The sequence below is a fragment of the Ursus americanus genome, chromosome X (assembly GCF_024610735.1).
Source record: "Ursus americanus isolate L20-20 chromosome X, mUrsAme1.1.p, whole genome shotgun sequence".
Classification (NCBI taxonomy): Eukaryota; Metazoa; Chordata; class Mammalia; order Carnivora; family Ursidae; genus Ursus; species Ursus americanus.
Genome location: NC_142164.1, coordinates 37,701,362 through 37,718,833, shown reverse-complemented (window position 1 = coordinate 37,718,833; position 17,472 = coordinate 37,701,362). Strand labels below are relative to the sequence as shown.

Sequence of the window (17,472 nt, the reverse complement as noted above, 5' to 3'; positions counted from 1 at the left end):
GGGAGGGGAGCGGAGTGGAAGGGAGAAGGGAGAGGTGAGTGGAAGGGGGGAGCAGAAGGGAAGGGGAGGAGGGGAGTAGAGCAGAGGAAGGGGGAGGGGAAGGGAGTGGAGTGGAAGGGCGAGGGGGAGGGGAGAGGGGAGGGGAGGGGAAAGGAGCTGAGCAGAAGGGAGAGGGGGAGGGGAGGGGAAAGGAGCTGATCAGAAGGGAGGGGGGAAGGCCAGCGGAAGGGTTGGGGGAAGGGAGGAGAGGGAAGCGGAAGGGAGGGGAGAGAGGAGTGGAGGAGAGGGGAGAGAGAGGAGTGGAGGAGAGGGGAGGGAGAGGTTGCTGAAAAAATGAGCAGAATTGAGTAAGTTACTTGGAATTCCTCTGTAGTTCATTAATATATTGTTTATTGTCTACCACTCCCATTACACTGCGAATTTTATGAGGATATGAATCATGTCTATTTTGTTTACCACTCTATATCCAGAATGTGGTAGTCCATACTAAGTGCTCATTATTTTTTGAATGAACAAATGAATTACGATGATGGGGGGTGCTAAAAATAAAGATTCCAAGAATTCAAGCATAGATGACAGAAAGAATACAAAAGATAGGCCATGCGGAGGAAATAATGAGTTTAAATTTTGGACTCTATGAGTTCGTGAAGTCTGTAGTGCATTCTGGCGTTCATATCTAGCGAAATTCCATATTTGAAACCGGAGGTCAGAGAAGGGGGGCGCTGAAAAGTCATTAGCATACGAGTAGCAGTTGAAGTCACGTGGGAGGAGGGAGGTTTTAAATAAGGGACAGCCCCCGGAAGTGACGCTAGTAAGAGGGGAGCCAAGGAAGGAAGCGGGTAGGTTTGCAGTTGAAGCTAGTCTGAGCAGCGGAGAGTTCGGGGCGGGGGGAGAAAAATAACCTTGAAGTATGAGAAGATTCAGAAAAGAATGGTCTCATGGTGGAGACTCAGGAAGACACCAGCGAAGAAGGGACCATTTTGATGAGGAGCCACAAACCAGTTATTCGTGGTAAGACTATAGAGCTATCTAATTGATTTGACCACTCAGAATTTGTTGGCGCCTTTGAGGTGAAGGGTTTTAAAGGATGCTAGAGAGTGAAATCAGGTTGTAGTGGTAGTTAAATCGCTTGAGCTTGAACCCTAATTAGTTTGTGACTCTGAACAGGTTACTTAATCACATTGTGCCTTAGCTATAAACTGGAGATGATTACCTCATAGTGTTTTTGAAGTAATAAGTGAATATGGATTAAAATGCTTAGAAAAAGTACTTTGCTCGCGGTTTTAGCTGTTGTTAGAGAGTAGGTTACAGAAGGTGGTAAATGGCAATGTATACTAATCTTCTTTTGAAGTCTGAGACAAAAACTTCATGCTAGATGAGGGAACTTGATAAGACTTTCTTTATGAATAGCAGATAACCAAATCCGTGATTTGTGAATAATTTTAGGAATGCTGCTGAGACCGTTGGGATTCGATTCAGTGAGGCTAGATTCTTCCAGAATGTTCCAGAACTTTAAACCTTAAACTGTTCTCCACCAGTCATGCGCAGTATGGTTGCATACCTCCCCAAACACCACCCCTTTTTTCTATAGGCTACAGATCCAGTAGGTTTCTTCTCGCGTTTCTCATTGGTCTTCAGCGGGCCTTGGCCCCGCCTGCTGGAGCAAAGAAGCTCCCCTATTGGACCATTTAGATGATCGTTGCTTGTCTCGTGTCGCTGGGAAAATGGATACTTTCGGTTAGAGTATCTAGTTTAGGAAAGCCAGGGACTTTTTCTTCCCAGTGAAGTAGATAAATAGCTAACGAGTGAATACAGGAGGCAGATGGGAGGGTGCGGTCGGAACTGAAGGGAAGTGTACTTAAGGTTGGAACATCGGGGTGCTTTTAACAACGGACCGAGCTACTTCCGGGAGAGAATGGGCGGGTAGAGAATTCGGCGTTTGGCGGGTTTAGCTGTCTTCCTAAATATTTGGTCCTCCAGCAGCCGAGAGCGCCGGACACGTGAGGAGGTAGTGACACCGCCACTGCCAGAACAGGCTGCTTCGGGCTCGCTCATGGCCACGTCTGTGGTGAGTGCCGGGGCCGCGGCAGGGTGCCGGGGCGCCACGGCTCGGGCAGCGGAGGGGAGGGGCGCTGGGGCGGGCTGGCTGGTGGTCACGTGGTCCGGTGGCGAATCAGGGCCTGGCCCGCTGGGCTCCGGGGGCGGGACTCGCTCTCTGTAGCCCCTCTTGGTCCGTAGCCCCCCTATTCCCCCGCCGACCCCCGACTCCCGGCTTCTGTGCAGTCGCTTTCGGATGCTGGAAAGGACCCCGAGATGGGAATTGGCGGGAGGCGGGAATGTTGGGGACTGTTCATGGCTTGCGATCTTTTATTCTCCATTACTTCCTTCTCTAAATAACTTTCAATCACCTGACAGAGAAATGAAACGGATTCTTAATTCAAATAATAGGCTGGGCTTGGTGAATGGCTGGGGGAAGAAAGGTACTTAGTAATCATCCATCCACCAGGAGAAAACCCCAATGGCATTTCTCTTCTTTGGTTTTGCAATTCTTTACAAATGCCGGTGAATTTTTATGTAATGTGATGAAGTTTCCTAAGTATGTAGATTCTCAAGTGTTTCATTGACCTTTATTTCGTACTCTTTATTTTTTCCCCAGTGAGTAACTCCTTGTCATTCTGGCTTAAAGAGGGAACTCAGCACTCCCCCACCCCGCCCTTTTTAAGGTTCAGACCACATCATTTTTATTGCGGTGAATGTTTTGTAAAATATTGAAAGCCTACAGTACTTACAGCACCAGTTACCAAGCAAAGATTATCAATTCCAATCTGAAATGAGAAAAAATTCACTAATGAGAGGTGATTATGTCCTAAATACACGTACTTTAAAATGGTGAAAAATGTGAAAACTGGAAACTTTTGAGCACTGAACTTTATAATGTCCAAATTTATGTGGAAGAACATGGAGTGTGTATGGAGCTACAAAGTGATTGAAATAAATCAGCTTTTTTTGGTGGGTTTGTCTATTAGGAGTTGGAGGGTTAGTAATGTACACGTCTGAATTTTTTCTCCCAGGATTTTAAGACTCATGTAGATCAGGCATGTAGAGCTGCTGAGGAATTTGTCAATATTTACTATGAGACAATGGACAAAAGAAGACGGGTGAGTGTTAATAGACTCTACCACTCTTTGTTAAGTACCAGGGTTTTTGTTTTTTGTTTTTTCTTAGCCAGCCATTCATCTGACTTGCATAAGTGATCATTGTGGACTTGTTGTTTAAAAGTGCCTTGTTTACGGAAGGATGAGTGTGACGTTATGGAAGTGTGGGCTCTGGAATCCTATCTCAGCTTTGCATTTACCTAGCTCTGTGACCTTGGGCAAATTGTTAACTTCTCTCAACCTCATTTTATTTTTAGGGGAATGTAACTTACTGCACTTGACATGGGGCTTGACATATATTTACCTAAATATGTTACCTTTTTAATCTCATCGTTCAGCCAATATGCTTTAAAACAGCATTAGTGCCAGTGAAGGAGTCTGCCGTTACAGGGAACGTTCCTTGATTTGCTCGTTTCATTTCCTATATTAATAATTTCTGATTAAAGCTCACAGCTGTAGTTGGCACTCACGAATAGGATCCACATGGCTTGGATACTTTTAGTTTTCAAAAGAGCGAGTTCTCATGTCATCAGCTTTTTTGTTGTGATGTATCCCTGAGTCATATCTTCTAAGTAATTGTTTCAGTATGTGCTGGATGGAGTCTTGCCTAGGTCTCTTATCTGCGTAGGACTGCTTTAGAGAGCTTTCTTTATGCTGCAGGTACAGAAGTTAATCTCTCAAAATTTCTATTTTTTTTTAAGGCAGAAGATAAAAGAAGTTACTGGTACCGATGTTTGACATGGAATGGGGGCAAGGGACCTGACAATGGATGTTTATTGTGTCTTGCTGCTTTCAAAAATAAAGTAGCAAAAAAAAGGCAACATAGTTTTACTTACCAGAGTCAAGATAAGGGGCTGGTCTTTTCATCCGAGTGAAATTTTAGGATTAAGCAAATAATCTGTCCTGTGACACGCTAACCTCCTGTGACTAACTCCTGTGCCTAAGGGGTTAACTGTTGACTTCTGCCTTATGTGGGCCTTAACTTACATGACTTAGCAGAGACTCTGCACTGGCAAGTACTTGTGATTCTTGTGAACAAAACATGGTGTTTGAGTAGTACTAAAAGGAATTCTTCCTAACACATACGACATTAGATTGTTCAAATATTCAATGACTCACATGTACGTAAACACTAGGGTTGGAGCGTCCAGGGAGGGCCCGACTGACGACTCTGTTTAATTCTCATAATTAGAAACTGGAGAGAGACTAAACCTGGTTTGGGGCCGCATGTGCTTGAAACTTGTAATCTTTTCATTCATTTTAACAAACAGAAAGCAAAACTTCAAAACCCTCTTCCAGTTTGGATGCACAGTGGTTTCATGGCTAAAGTGAAGTCATCTCTATTAAAGCCAAATATTATAAGGCAGACACCTTCCTTGCTCACGTTATCTTCCAGCGGGAGGGGTAAGGGGAGTGGAGATGGAGGTAGAACTGTGGAAGTGTTTTATGCCCCCTGTAACCCTTTGATCCATTTCTATAAAACGCTTCCCCAGAAACAAAAATCTTTACCTTTTTTTATTCTTTTTCTTTTCTCTTTAAGGCACTAACCAGGCTGTATCTGGACAAGGCCACTTTAATATGGAATGGAAATGTTGTTACAGGCTTGGAAGCCCTAACTAATTTTTTTGAGATGTTGCCTTCTAGTGAGTTCCAGGTCAATATGTTAGATTGCCAACCAGTGCATGGTAAGATCACGTTCTTTCAACATCGTCTTTTGTTTTCCTTTAGTGAGCACTGACCTTGAATGCCAAAAGCAGCGAGCAGTTTGTAGTGATAGAAATAATGACTTTTTTGAGCAAGTTGAAAGTGAAAAGTTCAGCAGTCAGATCAAACTTTTGGTCTTCCTTTAGATGCATCTCATTCCAGAGAACCTCTAGTAGGTTTTGCTGGATTGTATGATTATGGTGGATTAACACTTAGTGAGAAATTGAGGCTCAATGTGCTTTTGGTTGATGGGAGAGGACTAATTATCTGTTGTCCCTGAATAAGCAGCTGCCTTTGCGCCTTGAAATGTTCCCAGAGAAAAATTATAACAGTCTCTGAGCAATGTTAGTATCTTACAACGTACTTAAATTTCACAGGAGAAATTGATTCTGTTATGGGACGAAATGATTTGGGAAGCCAGAATTTGATTCAAGGTAGATTATGCGATACATAAGATTGACCTCTAGGTGGGGTCCTAAGCGTCGGAAGTGGTAGTTTAGGGTGATCTTTTTTTTGCCCCCTTTGTAGTTCTTGAAAAGATAGCTTAAGGAAGGCAGAGTAAGAAAAAACTCTGTTAGGAAGCCAATGAAATATTAATAAAATACGGAAACCAGATGGTCCTGCGCTAGACATAAGCTCTTCATTTTGAAACTTCAGAGTCCCCAAAATCCTTCTGGACTGAAAATAATTTTAATATGCTCTGAAATGATAATTTAGTTTTCTGCCTTTGGGTGCGCATGCCCAAGGTTCTGCTCAAGGTAAAGAAAGTTGATGAAACGTTTTTTTCTGTGTTAAGTTAGAAACAATGTTGTTTAAGCCTGAAAATCTGCTTCTTTAGAGATAGAAACTGTGCCCTCTTCTCTTTTTTTATGTGGGTAAAGAACAAGCTACTCAGGCCCAGACCACAGTTCTCGTTGTGACCAGTGGAACTGTGAAATTTGATGGAAACAAACAACACTACTTCAACCAGAACTTCCTGCTCACTGCCCAGTCGACTCCTAACAACACCGTGTGGAAGATCGCAAGTGATTGCTTCCGTTTCCAAGATTGGGCTAATAGTTAAAAGGGGGGCGTTCTTGTTTGGTCCATTAGTTCCAGCAACAGAAATTTATGTGAAGTAATTCTTTTTATTGTGGAAGCACTATAAACTAATATGTGCTGAAGCTCCGTTTTCTTTAATACTTTTTTATTCCTAGCAGCACCTTTTCTAGCAGCTGCCCGTTTGGATCGTTGCCCTTAAGAGCTTTAATGCTAGTTTTTTACATGCCTTATATACATTTCACTAATGACATTCTTGTGGTGACATTGTACACATGGTCTCTGTATTAACATACGCACTGTGAGCCCAGCCTATTGCAAAAATGAAACCCTTTTATAATAATACCTATGGGATATCAGCACAACATAACTCTCTGGGAGAAGTGGAGTTTTTTTTGTTGTTGTTATTAGCTTAATTTTTTAGTAAGATACATACCTATTTTCAGTAAATGCTGGTAATGTAGGTTTAATATAAGGCTTATCCAAATCAGTTCAGTGAAAACATTACTAATTTAGGTTTGCATAGCTGCTCTGACGTATTAGCATGTAGAGGTGTTCAGCGGTCTTTTTTCATGTTAAGTATTTATTTGACGTTGGCATGTTTTCTTATGGAGTGAATTAATCTACTAAAACATTCCCAGTTGATACTTGAGTATTAGATAGGCTCAGTGGTTTAAAAGCAAAACTACGTAAGATTTTTCTTGGCAGCTCCAAGTTTATAACCTTAGGTAACGAATGGTAGTAGCACTAATAGCTTTAATGGGAGAATGGGGAGTGAGAAATGGAAAGGATCCAAGGTTGGCCAAAAGTTGAGGAGGGTGGCCCAATGGTAAATTTCTGGTACTTGTTTTCTACCTCCTAAAAATGTAGCCTATTTTTAGGATTTAAGTCCTAAATTATCCTTGCCAAATGGTCCTGTCACTTTTGTTCGAAGAATGCTTTTGAAAGGTTCTTCCCGTTCACCTCATTCTTAATACCAATCTATGTCTCAAATTCATTCAAGAACTTCCGGGGGTAAGATGTCAGCAATAATGCTGACCCTGCAGGGTCTGACAGGAAAGTGGGAAACAAAGCCATTGCTGTCTCTTTGGGACACTCTTAGCTTCTAAGTCTTCCATGTGAACTTCAGGCCAAAAGTCTCCTATGTATTACCCATCCCCCAAAGTAAGTGATTTGTTCTCTGTGTTTTACACTGTCAACTGCATTTTCTTCCTCTTTTTCACTTATTTAAAGTTAAAATTATTTAATTTGATGATTCGTTCTTCTGTTGAGCAAATCAAACTGTTTGAAAGCATGTTCTTGTCATGTGGCTAGCTCTTGGTCTTTTTAAAGAGAAAATAGAGGGCAGCAGATTTTCATAAGCTCCTGGACTTCAGAGGCACAAGTTGATTCGTCTTCCATCTCAACATCTGAAGAGAAAAAGCTAGCTCTGGTTTTGGTTAAACTTTAAAATTTTCTCCATTCTTGTGTTTATCGTTTCAGTGTTTTTTAAGCTAAATGTGCCAGCTTCGTTTCTCCATCGGAACTCAAAGTTATGGTTTCTCATCACTTACTTTGAAAACCAGTGGTTCGTTTACTCTTGCCCCAAACTACACATTTTACTTCCGATGTGTTAATAGAATAGAATTAAATATGGGAGGAGAGGGCAGAACTGAAATGTAGCCCACACTCTCTTGTAGTACTGATCAAAACTTACACGTTATAGTCTACTCAGAGCGAGCTCATTCTAACTTCAGATTGGCTGTCTAAACCTACACCTCGAGCAGCAACAGTCAGCACCCAGACGCTGCCCTTACCTTGTAGAGAGCAGTCTCAAGTGAAAGCTGCACATATCTAGCAATAACTGAATTGAGCAGTTGTATTGTATGTTTTAAGACTTATATATACATGGCTTTTTCCAAACTCTGTAGAACTTTTACATGGCTGGAACTACTCTTGTATGGACTAAGACTGTATTTTTGACATGGTATTTTTGTAACTTGAAAAAATAAAATAAAATTTGCCTTGTGACAAGTTTTCTCAAGCTTGTTTTAAGGTCTTTTGATTTTTTTTTTAAAGACTCCAGAAGAGGTGGTGGTTTCTTTACAATACAGCGTTTTTCAAGTTAAAGAAAAATACATTAGAATGTTGAAAACAGTGGTTGACAAGTCTGGATTTTGTCTTTTCTCTACCCCACCTTGTTCCTTTCCTACCAAATATTCACACTTGCAAGATCACCTGTTTGAGGTAGCAGTGAGGTTTCTGGTGAGATGTTGGCAATTTTAACCTTGAGAAACTTTAGCCAAAATGCTGGATTCAGCAGGCAGTCAAGCCAAAAGACAGTTCGTTTCCAAGAAAGAAGGGTCCCATTAATTTCAATTCTATATTAAAAAAATGTCACCAGGGACTTGGAGAGGAGTGAGAAGAAGCAACAGTCTTTGAAACCAACTACCATTTTCCATCTCTTCACAGGTGCACTTATTTTTCACAATTTAACATCCCTGAAATTGGCATGGATCCTAAATTGATGCCAAATCATAGTTTAATCGGATTTTCCCCCCCTTTTCTCAGTAGTAGCAAAAGTACTGGTGAGTCTCACAATCGGGGGCATCTTAGATGAGATTGATGAAGTACAGTAATGAGTTGCCTAGATAGGAATGGTTAGGAGTCTACTTAGGTCTAAATGTGTAGGCATAGTGGAAGGAAAAGGCCGTAAGGCCTAGGAGGCTAGTAATTCAAGATTCAAGTTCTGTCAAGTTACTTGTATGACTAGCTTCACAGGACTGGAAGAGCCACAGACCTTATTTAAACATGCCTGAGCCTTGGTGACCTGGAGTCTTAACATGTACCTGGTTTTTGGAAGTTACCTAGTAATATGCAGTGTGTCCAAAAAGATAACCCCAGTGAGGTTAAAGGGTACATGTCGTGTTTGGAAAAGGAGCAAGCAGTCCAAAACAGGCAAGAAGATACCATGAGTTCTCTTATTCTGCAATATTGCTGGATTGACTTGCTTGAAACTAGTGAGGCAGGAAATTTGGTAGATGGGAACTTCACTTGCTGATTTTTGTGATTTAATACAGGGTATAGAAAAGATACCCACGGTATGAAGGATAAAGATCTATCTAGGGAGAAATGGTAGGGCATAGTTGGCTTTTGGATTTAACAGTTGGCTCTGTACAATGAAAAGATTTCATCAAAACACTTGGTTACCAAACTGCTGTATTCTATTAATAAATATTTGCCCTTCTTTGTCAAGTACAGCTTTCTATACAAAAGAGTTCTCAGTGACCACCTGTGGGCTATCTAAGTCAGTCTTGCTTCCTGGAGAAGCATTAAAAAAGAAGGAACGTAGAGTATTGTTGGAATAACACATCCAGTGAAGGGTCTTAGGAAACAGCCCGTGTCTCAGATTGAGGTGTATGCGTCTTCTAGGTCAGTGGCTTTCAAAGGGTTTGCTCTAACACAATAAGTATAAAATACCACAGTCCAGCACACAGATGCATACATGTAACAAACGAAATGTTACGTCCAAAATAAAACTCATGGGTACTCCTTGCAAGTTGTTTCTGGTACTTTCTATTTCATTGTACTAATTTTTTTGGGGGGGGGAATTCTGATCACAGCCTGCCGTATAGATTTTTACAACTTCTTAATGGACTGTGGCAGCAGTTTGGAAAACAAAAAGGAACAAGCACGCAAATTTCACTATCTCTTTCTAGTCGGTGGCTTCCAAAAAGTGGTGCTATGTGTTAGCCATGTTACCGTGACACAGAAATGATCAAAAACTTCTTCCTCTCCTATTTCCGTGTCCTATTTGCAGAGTTCCATGAAAGGCAGCACTGTTTTCCTCCCATTCCTTACCTCGCACCCAAAGTTCAGAGCTAAGAAAGCAACTGTTCAGTCTCTAGGCAGAATCTGAGAGTAGCATGTGTGGCAATGAAGGCTTGAAACGCGGAGGAGGCCACCCGATTTCAGGTGTCAAAGAAGAGCATTGAGAGGGCTTTCTGGCAGGAACACTGAACGTGGTCCGATACTGCATAAACTGTATTTTGGTCCCTTTTACGTCAATCTTGTATGTGTGTTTTTTCTCCTTTCCCTTTCTTCTTGGACATTCCAGACATGGCATATCAACTCCCTGGTGTAACATAGGCTGTGATGGTCTCAATGGAGTCAATCCCAGTCCCAGACCCAAAGGAAACCTGTATTCTAAGGCTGATCTGCCCCCGCTGTGCCTTGTGAGCTTTGGTGATTCACTTACTCTGAGCTTCTGTCTTTGGCTGTTGAGTGGAGATTTGCCCTATCTGTCCCACCAGGTGGTTGTGAGGCTCGAATAAGACAACAGATGTGAAAACACGGCACAGGATAGTGGCTCTGTGTCTTTGGCTTGGCCATTGGCTTTGGCCTCTCCCCAAATTCTGGTTCTTTGAGGGTAAAATCAGGTCTATAGACTGCCATCCACAACCACAACTTGCCACTGCCTGTGCAAGACTTCTCCAGCTCCACGACAAGGCTCAGATTAGACCAATACAGAGAGAGAGGACTGTTTGTGCCAAAGAGATTTAGGCCCTTCGAGGGAAGCAAAAATAGCAACCTGCAAATGTCTTTTTGAGAGGTCTTTCTGCAATGGGGGGGGAACTGGCCTGGAACATTATCGATTCCAGTTCTCTTCCACAAGGGCAGGAAATCGGGGAGAGGAGTCTGCAACACAAGTGGTCGGTGTCACCAGCAGGGAGCCCTGAGCTTTCTGGGCTGGCCCACGCGCGTTGTTCCCCTATCCTTTTGTGCTGTTTCTGAAAGAGCCTCTGGGAATGATTAATAAGCTTATCTGTCTGTCTGTGGCACCCCAGATTCCCAGTGGTCTGGGCCCAACCTCAGAGCCAATAATTCACTGGCTTCAGAGGCTGCTGGAGAGAGAAAAAAGGCAAGCCTGGGAGAAGGGATCAGAGGAGAAATTAGTTGGCGGGGTGGGGGTGGGGACAATTAGGGAAATGTTGTTTTCCAAACAACTGGAAAGAAAAGGGGAGGGAGTGGGAGAGAGAAACCAGAAAATAGAGCCTCCCTTGGACGGAGGATTTATAATTACTCTGGGTGGGAAGTCATGATGGTTAAGGACGCCCTTCCACCTTAGAATAAGAACTGCAGCTAAACACGTAAACACACACATATCTCTGGGAGACCAGTGCCAAAACTAGGAACTAGGGAGCCGCCTACCTCTGTGCCCCTTCCTCCCATCTTTCTAGGGCACTCCTTTGTTTTGCTTCCCAAGGTCCCCGCAGTTGCGGACTCTGGACTATCCTGCCCTCCTCAAATCCCCCTTCCCATCCCATCCGGATCTTCTTCATCCTAAGAGCCATTCCCTCAGGCCCCACCCTCCGTTTTCAAGTTCAGTTCGTAAGGTAAGCTCACGATCAAAGTGATTGGGATTATTGTGCCTTGGGATTGTTGCACTTTGTCTAGAAGCAGCTGGAACAGTACTAGAACTCAAAGACACGGCCGCCAATCTTGGCTCTTTGAACATAGTTTTGTGCGTGAGGAATGGGAGGACTTTGGTGCCCCTTCAACTCTACCTTGAGAAGGCGGACTTCTACCCACCATGTACCACCCACTATAAATGAGCCCCGCATAGAACCTCCCAAATACCTTACCGATGATGCCTTCTTTTGCCTTCTGTTCACTGTGAGAAATGTCTTTTATTCCACTGCGGCTCTCACCTAGTTGTTAGTGGCCTGAGAACACTCCCAAACCCCGTTTCTGCCCCCCACGCTGCTCATTAGCCTGCAGAGCCCCTTTGGCAACAACCTGGGAAAACTCTAGAATGTAGTGTCGGTGTGAGCTAACGGGTCGACTCGGAGTCAAAGAGACGTGGAGGTGAACTGGGGACTTGCCACTTGCCAGCTGTGTGATCCTTTAGCAAGTTATTATCAATGCTCTAGCAGAGCCCCCTGCTTCCTCATCTACAAAAGGAGGGTGTAATACTTAAGTTGCAAGGTTGTTGTGAAGCCTGCATGAGGTAAAAACTGTACCAGGCCTGGCCCACAGTAGTAACACAGCTAACCACCAGTAAGCACCTACATGCGCCAGGCAATGCTGAGCACCTCGCGCGCATTATTATCCCGTTTGGCCTTGGGAAATAGGTGCTCTCGGCATGACCATTTTGAAAATCCGGCAACTGAGGCTCTGAGAGACAGTCACTTGTCCAAGGCTACTTAGTGGCAGAAGCCAGATCCAAAAGCAGGCCTGTATGATTCTTAACCAATACGATAGAATCACAGGCACTTCACGAACCGTAGTGAATCCGGGAACAGCTGTGTCCTCCGTTCTTAGAGCCAAGCCTGCCGGAGACTGAGCCGCCCATGTGCCCTGCGTGTATATATATGCGCCCACTCAGCGTCTGCTTTGTGGGCATCTTCGTCCTTCCCTCCCTGGCTGGAAGGCTCCTAGAGCGGAGGGTCACCACGGAGAAGCACATTCAGTACCTTAGTCACAAGTGAGGGGAATCTGGGGCTCCCGTCCGGAGGAAAAAATACAATAGCACAGGGCGGGAGCCACGCTCACCCCTGCTCCTTGTAAGGCAGGGAGCCCCCCCCCCCCGGGGGGCTGCAAACCCCATCTTGGGAGTGTCGCCAGGTGATACCTTATTACATTAGCACTCACCTGCCTTGCTGCAGCCATGCTGGGCATTTTCTCGGTGCTTAGAGATGGTTAAAGGTTGGGGCGACTTAGGGACACTGTTCCAGTCACCCTTCTGGAAAGAACTTAACCTTTCAGCTGCGAGGACAGCCCACAGCCTCCAGCCGCAGTGCCTGCAGGATAGTCTGCAGCATCTGAGCTGGGGCCATGCTCTTCTGGGGCAGCCTCTAGCCAATGACTGAACACAGCAAGGCTGCTGAAGATGCGCCATTTCTTTCGGTCCCTTGCGGGACTTCTCTAAAGGGCTCTCTTTGCTCTGTAGCTATCACCTGGGTTGGCTACGACTTTCAGATCCATATCGACAGCCTGCCCAACTCTGCTTCTGCCCTTCTGTCTTCTCAAGAGTGTTGGATATATAACAATGCCCAGAGACTTCCCTGCCCAATCCTGCTTCCTCCCTCTTTAGCTTTCACAGGTGCCCACCCCCAATCAACCATTCACTCCTAACTCCATCCCAGTATCTGCTTACTAGAGAATCCAGACTGACCCAGGGGTCTCTGTTGCTTGTCCTTTGCCGAACTGAAATACTGATCACTATTGAGAGTGAGTGTATGGTGGCTTCTCAGGCAGGTATCCTAGGAGCCTGCTTGACCATGGCCACGGAACCTTCCATGGGCAAGGAGAAAAAAAAAAGGGACAAGAATTCATTGCAAAGCCCCATTCCCAGGCTATGGGAGAGGTTTCTCAGCCACTTGGGCAGAAGTTTGGCATCCTGGCTGACTCCATTTGACCCTCCAAGGGCTGGAGTTGAAGAGGGGATGGAGAGACACTTAGGCTGTCTAGAGCTGGCAGGCAGGGCCAAAAGATGGAGGATGGGGGAGGGAACGCTGGGGAATGGGAGTACGGCCCAGATAGCAGAGTTAATATTCACCAAGGGACCCCAGCATCTTGGCGTCGTAGCACCCTGGCCTCTTAGCATCCTGGCAGCAAAATCTGCACTTAACCCATACTTTCCAAACACAAACTGGCCTACCGAAGATTTCTGTATGCCCTGACCTTCTATCCTACCCCACCTCCCACTCTTGCCTTGTGTGTCCTCGCACCATTGTCTCAGAACAGAGATTCGGAACCTGGCCTGGGGTCCACAGACCTTCTGGAGCTTCAGGAGGGAGGTCTGGGATCTCCCAAGTAAATGAGTATTTATCTAGGGACAGAGGCTAGGCTTTCACCAACATCTCAAAGGAGACCGTAGCGCTAAAGAGATTCCAAACTATTGGTTCAGAGTAAGTGAGTCCATTGTTACGGATTTCCTAAGCTGATCTAGCACACAATAAGGGCCCCCCAAATAATTGCTACATGAATGAATGCCTAGAAAACAGAAATGACTCTGGGTAGCTATCTCTAACTTAGAGATAAGACATAAAGTGCTTACAGCCAAGGAAACAGTCAGAAAAACTAAGAGGCAGCCCACGGAATGGGAGAAGATATTTGCAAATGACACTACAGATAAAGGACTGGTATCTAAGATCTACAAAGAACTTCTCAAACTCAATACACGAGAAACAAATAAACAAATCAAAAAATGGGCAGAAGATATGAACAGACACTTTTCCAATGAAGACATACAAATGGCTAACAGACACATGAAAAAATGTTCAAAATCATTAGCCATCAAGGAAATTCAAATCAAAACCACACTGAGATACCACCTTACGCCAGTTAGAATGGCAAAAATAGACAAGGCAAGAAACAACAATTGTTGGAGAGGATGTGGAGAAAGGGGATCCCTCCTACATTGTTGGTGGGAATGCAAGTTGGTACAGCCACTCTGGAAAACAGTGTGGAGGTCCCTTAAAAAGTTAAAAATTGAGCTACCCTATGATCCAGCCATTGCACTACTGGGTATTTACCCCAAAGATACAGACGTAGTGAAGAGAAGGGCCATATGCACCCCAATGTTCATAGCAGCAATGTCCACAATAGCTAAATTGTGGAAGGAGCTGAGATGCCCTTCAACAGATGACTGGATTAAGAAGTTGTGGTCCATATATACGATGGAATATTACTCAGCTATCAGAAAGAATGAGTTCTCAACATTTGCTACAACATGGACGTCACTGGAGGAGATAATGCTAAGTGAAATAAGTCAAGCAGAGAAAGACAACTATCATATGATTTCTCTCATCTATGGAACATAAGAACTAGGATGATCGGTAGGGGAAGAAAGGGATAAAGAAAGGGGGGGTAATCAGAAGGGGGAATGAAACATGAGAGACTATGGACTATGAGAAACAAACTGAGGACTTCAGAGGGGAGGGGGGTGGGGGAATGGGATAGAATGGGATAGTAAGGAGGGCACGTATTGCATGGTGCACTGGGTGTTATACACAACTAATGAATCATCGAGCCTTACATCGGAAACCGGGGATGTACTGTATGGTGACTAACATAATATAATAAAAAATCATTAAGAAAAAAAAAAGACATAAAGTGCTTAGCACAGTACCTGACACACAGTAAGCAGTCAGTAAAAAAATATTATAATTATTTTCCTCACCATCATCACATGGTCAGTCTTTGAACAGGAATCTGGACTCTGGGCTAACTGAGCAATAGTGGATTTAACCATTCTCTGCCACATTGGACATTATTAGTTTTTAAAAATTTGCCCAACTCATTAGTGAGAAAACAATATTATGTCTCAGTTTGGATTTTTTTAATTGTTAGATAACTTGGTCACTCCTAAACTTACACCTCTGGTCATGACCTCCAACGTCGTACTTAAAACCAACTGCCAATTCCAATGTCTAACGGACGACTCTAACTTCATTTAGCACACCCCAAATCGAAATCCTAATTTGGAAAATCTTCTTAAATGTAGAATTAAAGTATGGGCAACAAAATCATTTAAGATGGGAGGGAGTTAACACGTGAACTAAAGTCCTGATCTTATCCTCCAACCCTGCCATACCTACACCATGTCCCATCTCCGTAAATGGCAACTCCATTCGTCCAACATGCAGGCCAAAACCCTGAAGCCATCCTCAAAGCCTCCCTGACTCTCACACCCCACAGAGTCTGACCACCTCTTACTACCTCCACCAATACCATCCTGGTCTATGCCAGGATTATTGTTCAAGCCTCCTACCTCCTCTTCCTGATCCCATCCCAGCCAATTCCCAACACAACAGCAAGAGTGGTCATGCCACTCCCCTGCTCAACCCCCCCCCAGTGCCTTCCCACCTAATTCTAAGCAGGAGCTGAAGAGGAAGACGGAGAAGTAAAATGACAGAGAGGGAGAAGTAGAGAGAGAGATGATAAGGAATGGCTCAGAGGCTGAGAAGTTACAAGATCTCCCATCAGCAAGCTGGAGACCAGGAGAGCTGATGATGTAAGTTCCACTCTGAAAGCCAACAAGCTCAAGACCCAAGAAGAGCTAATGTTTCAGTTTGGGATCAAATGCTGGAAAAGACCAATGTCCAGCTCAAACAGGCAGGCAGGAGTCCCCTCTTACTCAAGCTTTTTGTTCTATGTAGGCCTTCAACTGATTAGATGATGCCCACCTGCATTGAGGAGGACAATCTGCTTTACTCAGTCTAGCAACTCAAATGTTAATCTCATCCAAAGACATCCTCACAGATGTCCCCAGAAGAACATTTGGCCAAAGGTATGGGCACCCATGGCCCAGTCAAGCTGACATATAAAATTAACCATCACACCATCCTTTCTAAAGAAGCACTTTCTACATCACTATCCCCCTACTCTGTTTTATTTTGTTCCAGAGCACTTTTCACCACTATTTTATTACATATCTCAGTTTTTACTGCTTGTCTCCCTCCACTGTAAGTTCCAAGGCAGAGACATTGTATATTTTGTAGACTGCTGAATCCCTACCACCTGTTATGGTGCTTGGCATATAGTAGCTGCTCACTAAATATTTGTTCAATAAATGAATGATTGAGTTGAGCATTAGTGAGTATGAACATTTATAGTGCTTTATCTGTGAAATACCACTTCATCTCCTTTGCCAGGTTTTCCACTAAAATTTCTTTTTCTTTTTCTTGTTGATTTCTATACCCTTGGCCATGCAGATATTTTATGTTTTTTATCCAAACATGGCACTCTTATTTTTAACTTCTGATGTTCATGGTCAGTTTAGGGCAGTATTCCCTACCCGCAAATGGTAAATATATCCCCTCATATTTTCTTCCAGAACTTATATAGGTTTGGGGATATTTTATTTTCTTGGGCTTTTAATAAAGTTTAGATTCATTTGAATTTTTTTCACTAGGTGTAAGCTGTAAGCTAGAGGACTGACTTTATTTTTGCATTCCTATTTTAGGAAAATGTGTGTCAGGCTCACTGATATAACTGGCCAGCAAGCACTGAGTTCGTGATTCCCATAATGGACTTTTCTGCCAATCTGTCATGGAGAGAAATGAGAGAGCCTCACCCACCACCACTCCCTTCTATTGTCAGATGAGAAATCAAGGCATTAGGGAGAAAGTCTTTGAAATAGAACTCTGGACAGAGGAGGGGTGAGTGCTTTTTTAAAAAAGATTTTTAATTTATTTATTCAAGAGAGATAGAGAATGGGGAAGGAACAGAGGAAGAGGGACAAGAAGCTCCACGCTGAGCGCAGAGCCCAACTTGGGGCTCGATCCCAAGACCCTGAGATCATGACCTGAGCCGAAAGCAAGAGTCTGATGCTTAATGGAATGAGCCACCCAGGCGCCCCAGAGCGAGTGCTTTATTAACATAGTATATGCTGTCTACTCCCAAGAGACTGTCTTTCCTTAGACCTGTCCTCTGAGCTCTAGTCTCATTTATCCAACTGTCTGGTTGGCATTCTTTCTTGGACAGGTAATCGCCATATCTAACTTATGTTTAAAAGTGAACTCACCATCTCCCCTACAAACCTGTTCCTCCTCAATGTTGACTTAGTTGCCTCTCCACCTTAGAGCAA

General features: G+C 43.8%; 1 protein-coding gene across 2 annotated transcripts; it reads left to right on the top strand.

Moving 5' to 3' along the window:
- The first annotated feature begins 1,692 nt into the window (after positions 1-1,692).
- Positions 1,693-7,920, top strand: NXT2 (nuclear transport factor 2 like export factor 2). Of its 2 annotated transcripts, none has more exons than XM_045804034.2 (4): positions 1,693-2,068; positions 3,072-3,158; positions 4,696-4,840; positions 5,741-7,920. In XM_045804034.2, the coding sequence occupies exons 1-4, from the start codon at positions 2,054-2,056 to the stop codon at positions 5,920-5,922; spliced, it is 429 nt and encodes a 142-aa protein (XP_045659990.1). In that variant the 5' UTR covers positions 1,693-2,053; the 3' UTR covers positions 5,923-7,920. The 2 variants fall into 2 exon arrangements, with proteins under 2 accessions (XP_045659990.1, XP_087715560.1); XM_087859434.1 differs by lacking the exon at positions 1,693-2,068 and adding an exon at positions 2,203-2,855.
- The last annotated feature ends 9,552 nt before the right edge of the window (positions 7,921-17,472 follow it).

Coding starts and splice junctions, on each gene's coding strand:
- NXT2 (XM_045804034.2), top strand. Junction 3,159..4,695: donor CAATGGACAAAAGAAGACGG/GTGAGTGTTAAT, acceptor TTTCTCTTTAAG/GCACTAACCAGGCTGTATCT. Junction 4,841..5,740: donor AGATTGCCAACCAGTGCATG/GTAAGATCACGT, acceptor ATGTGGGTAAAG/AACAAGCTACTCAGGCCCAG.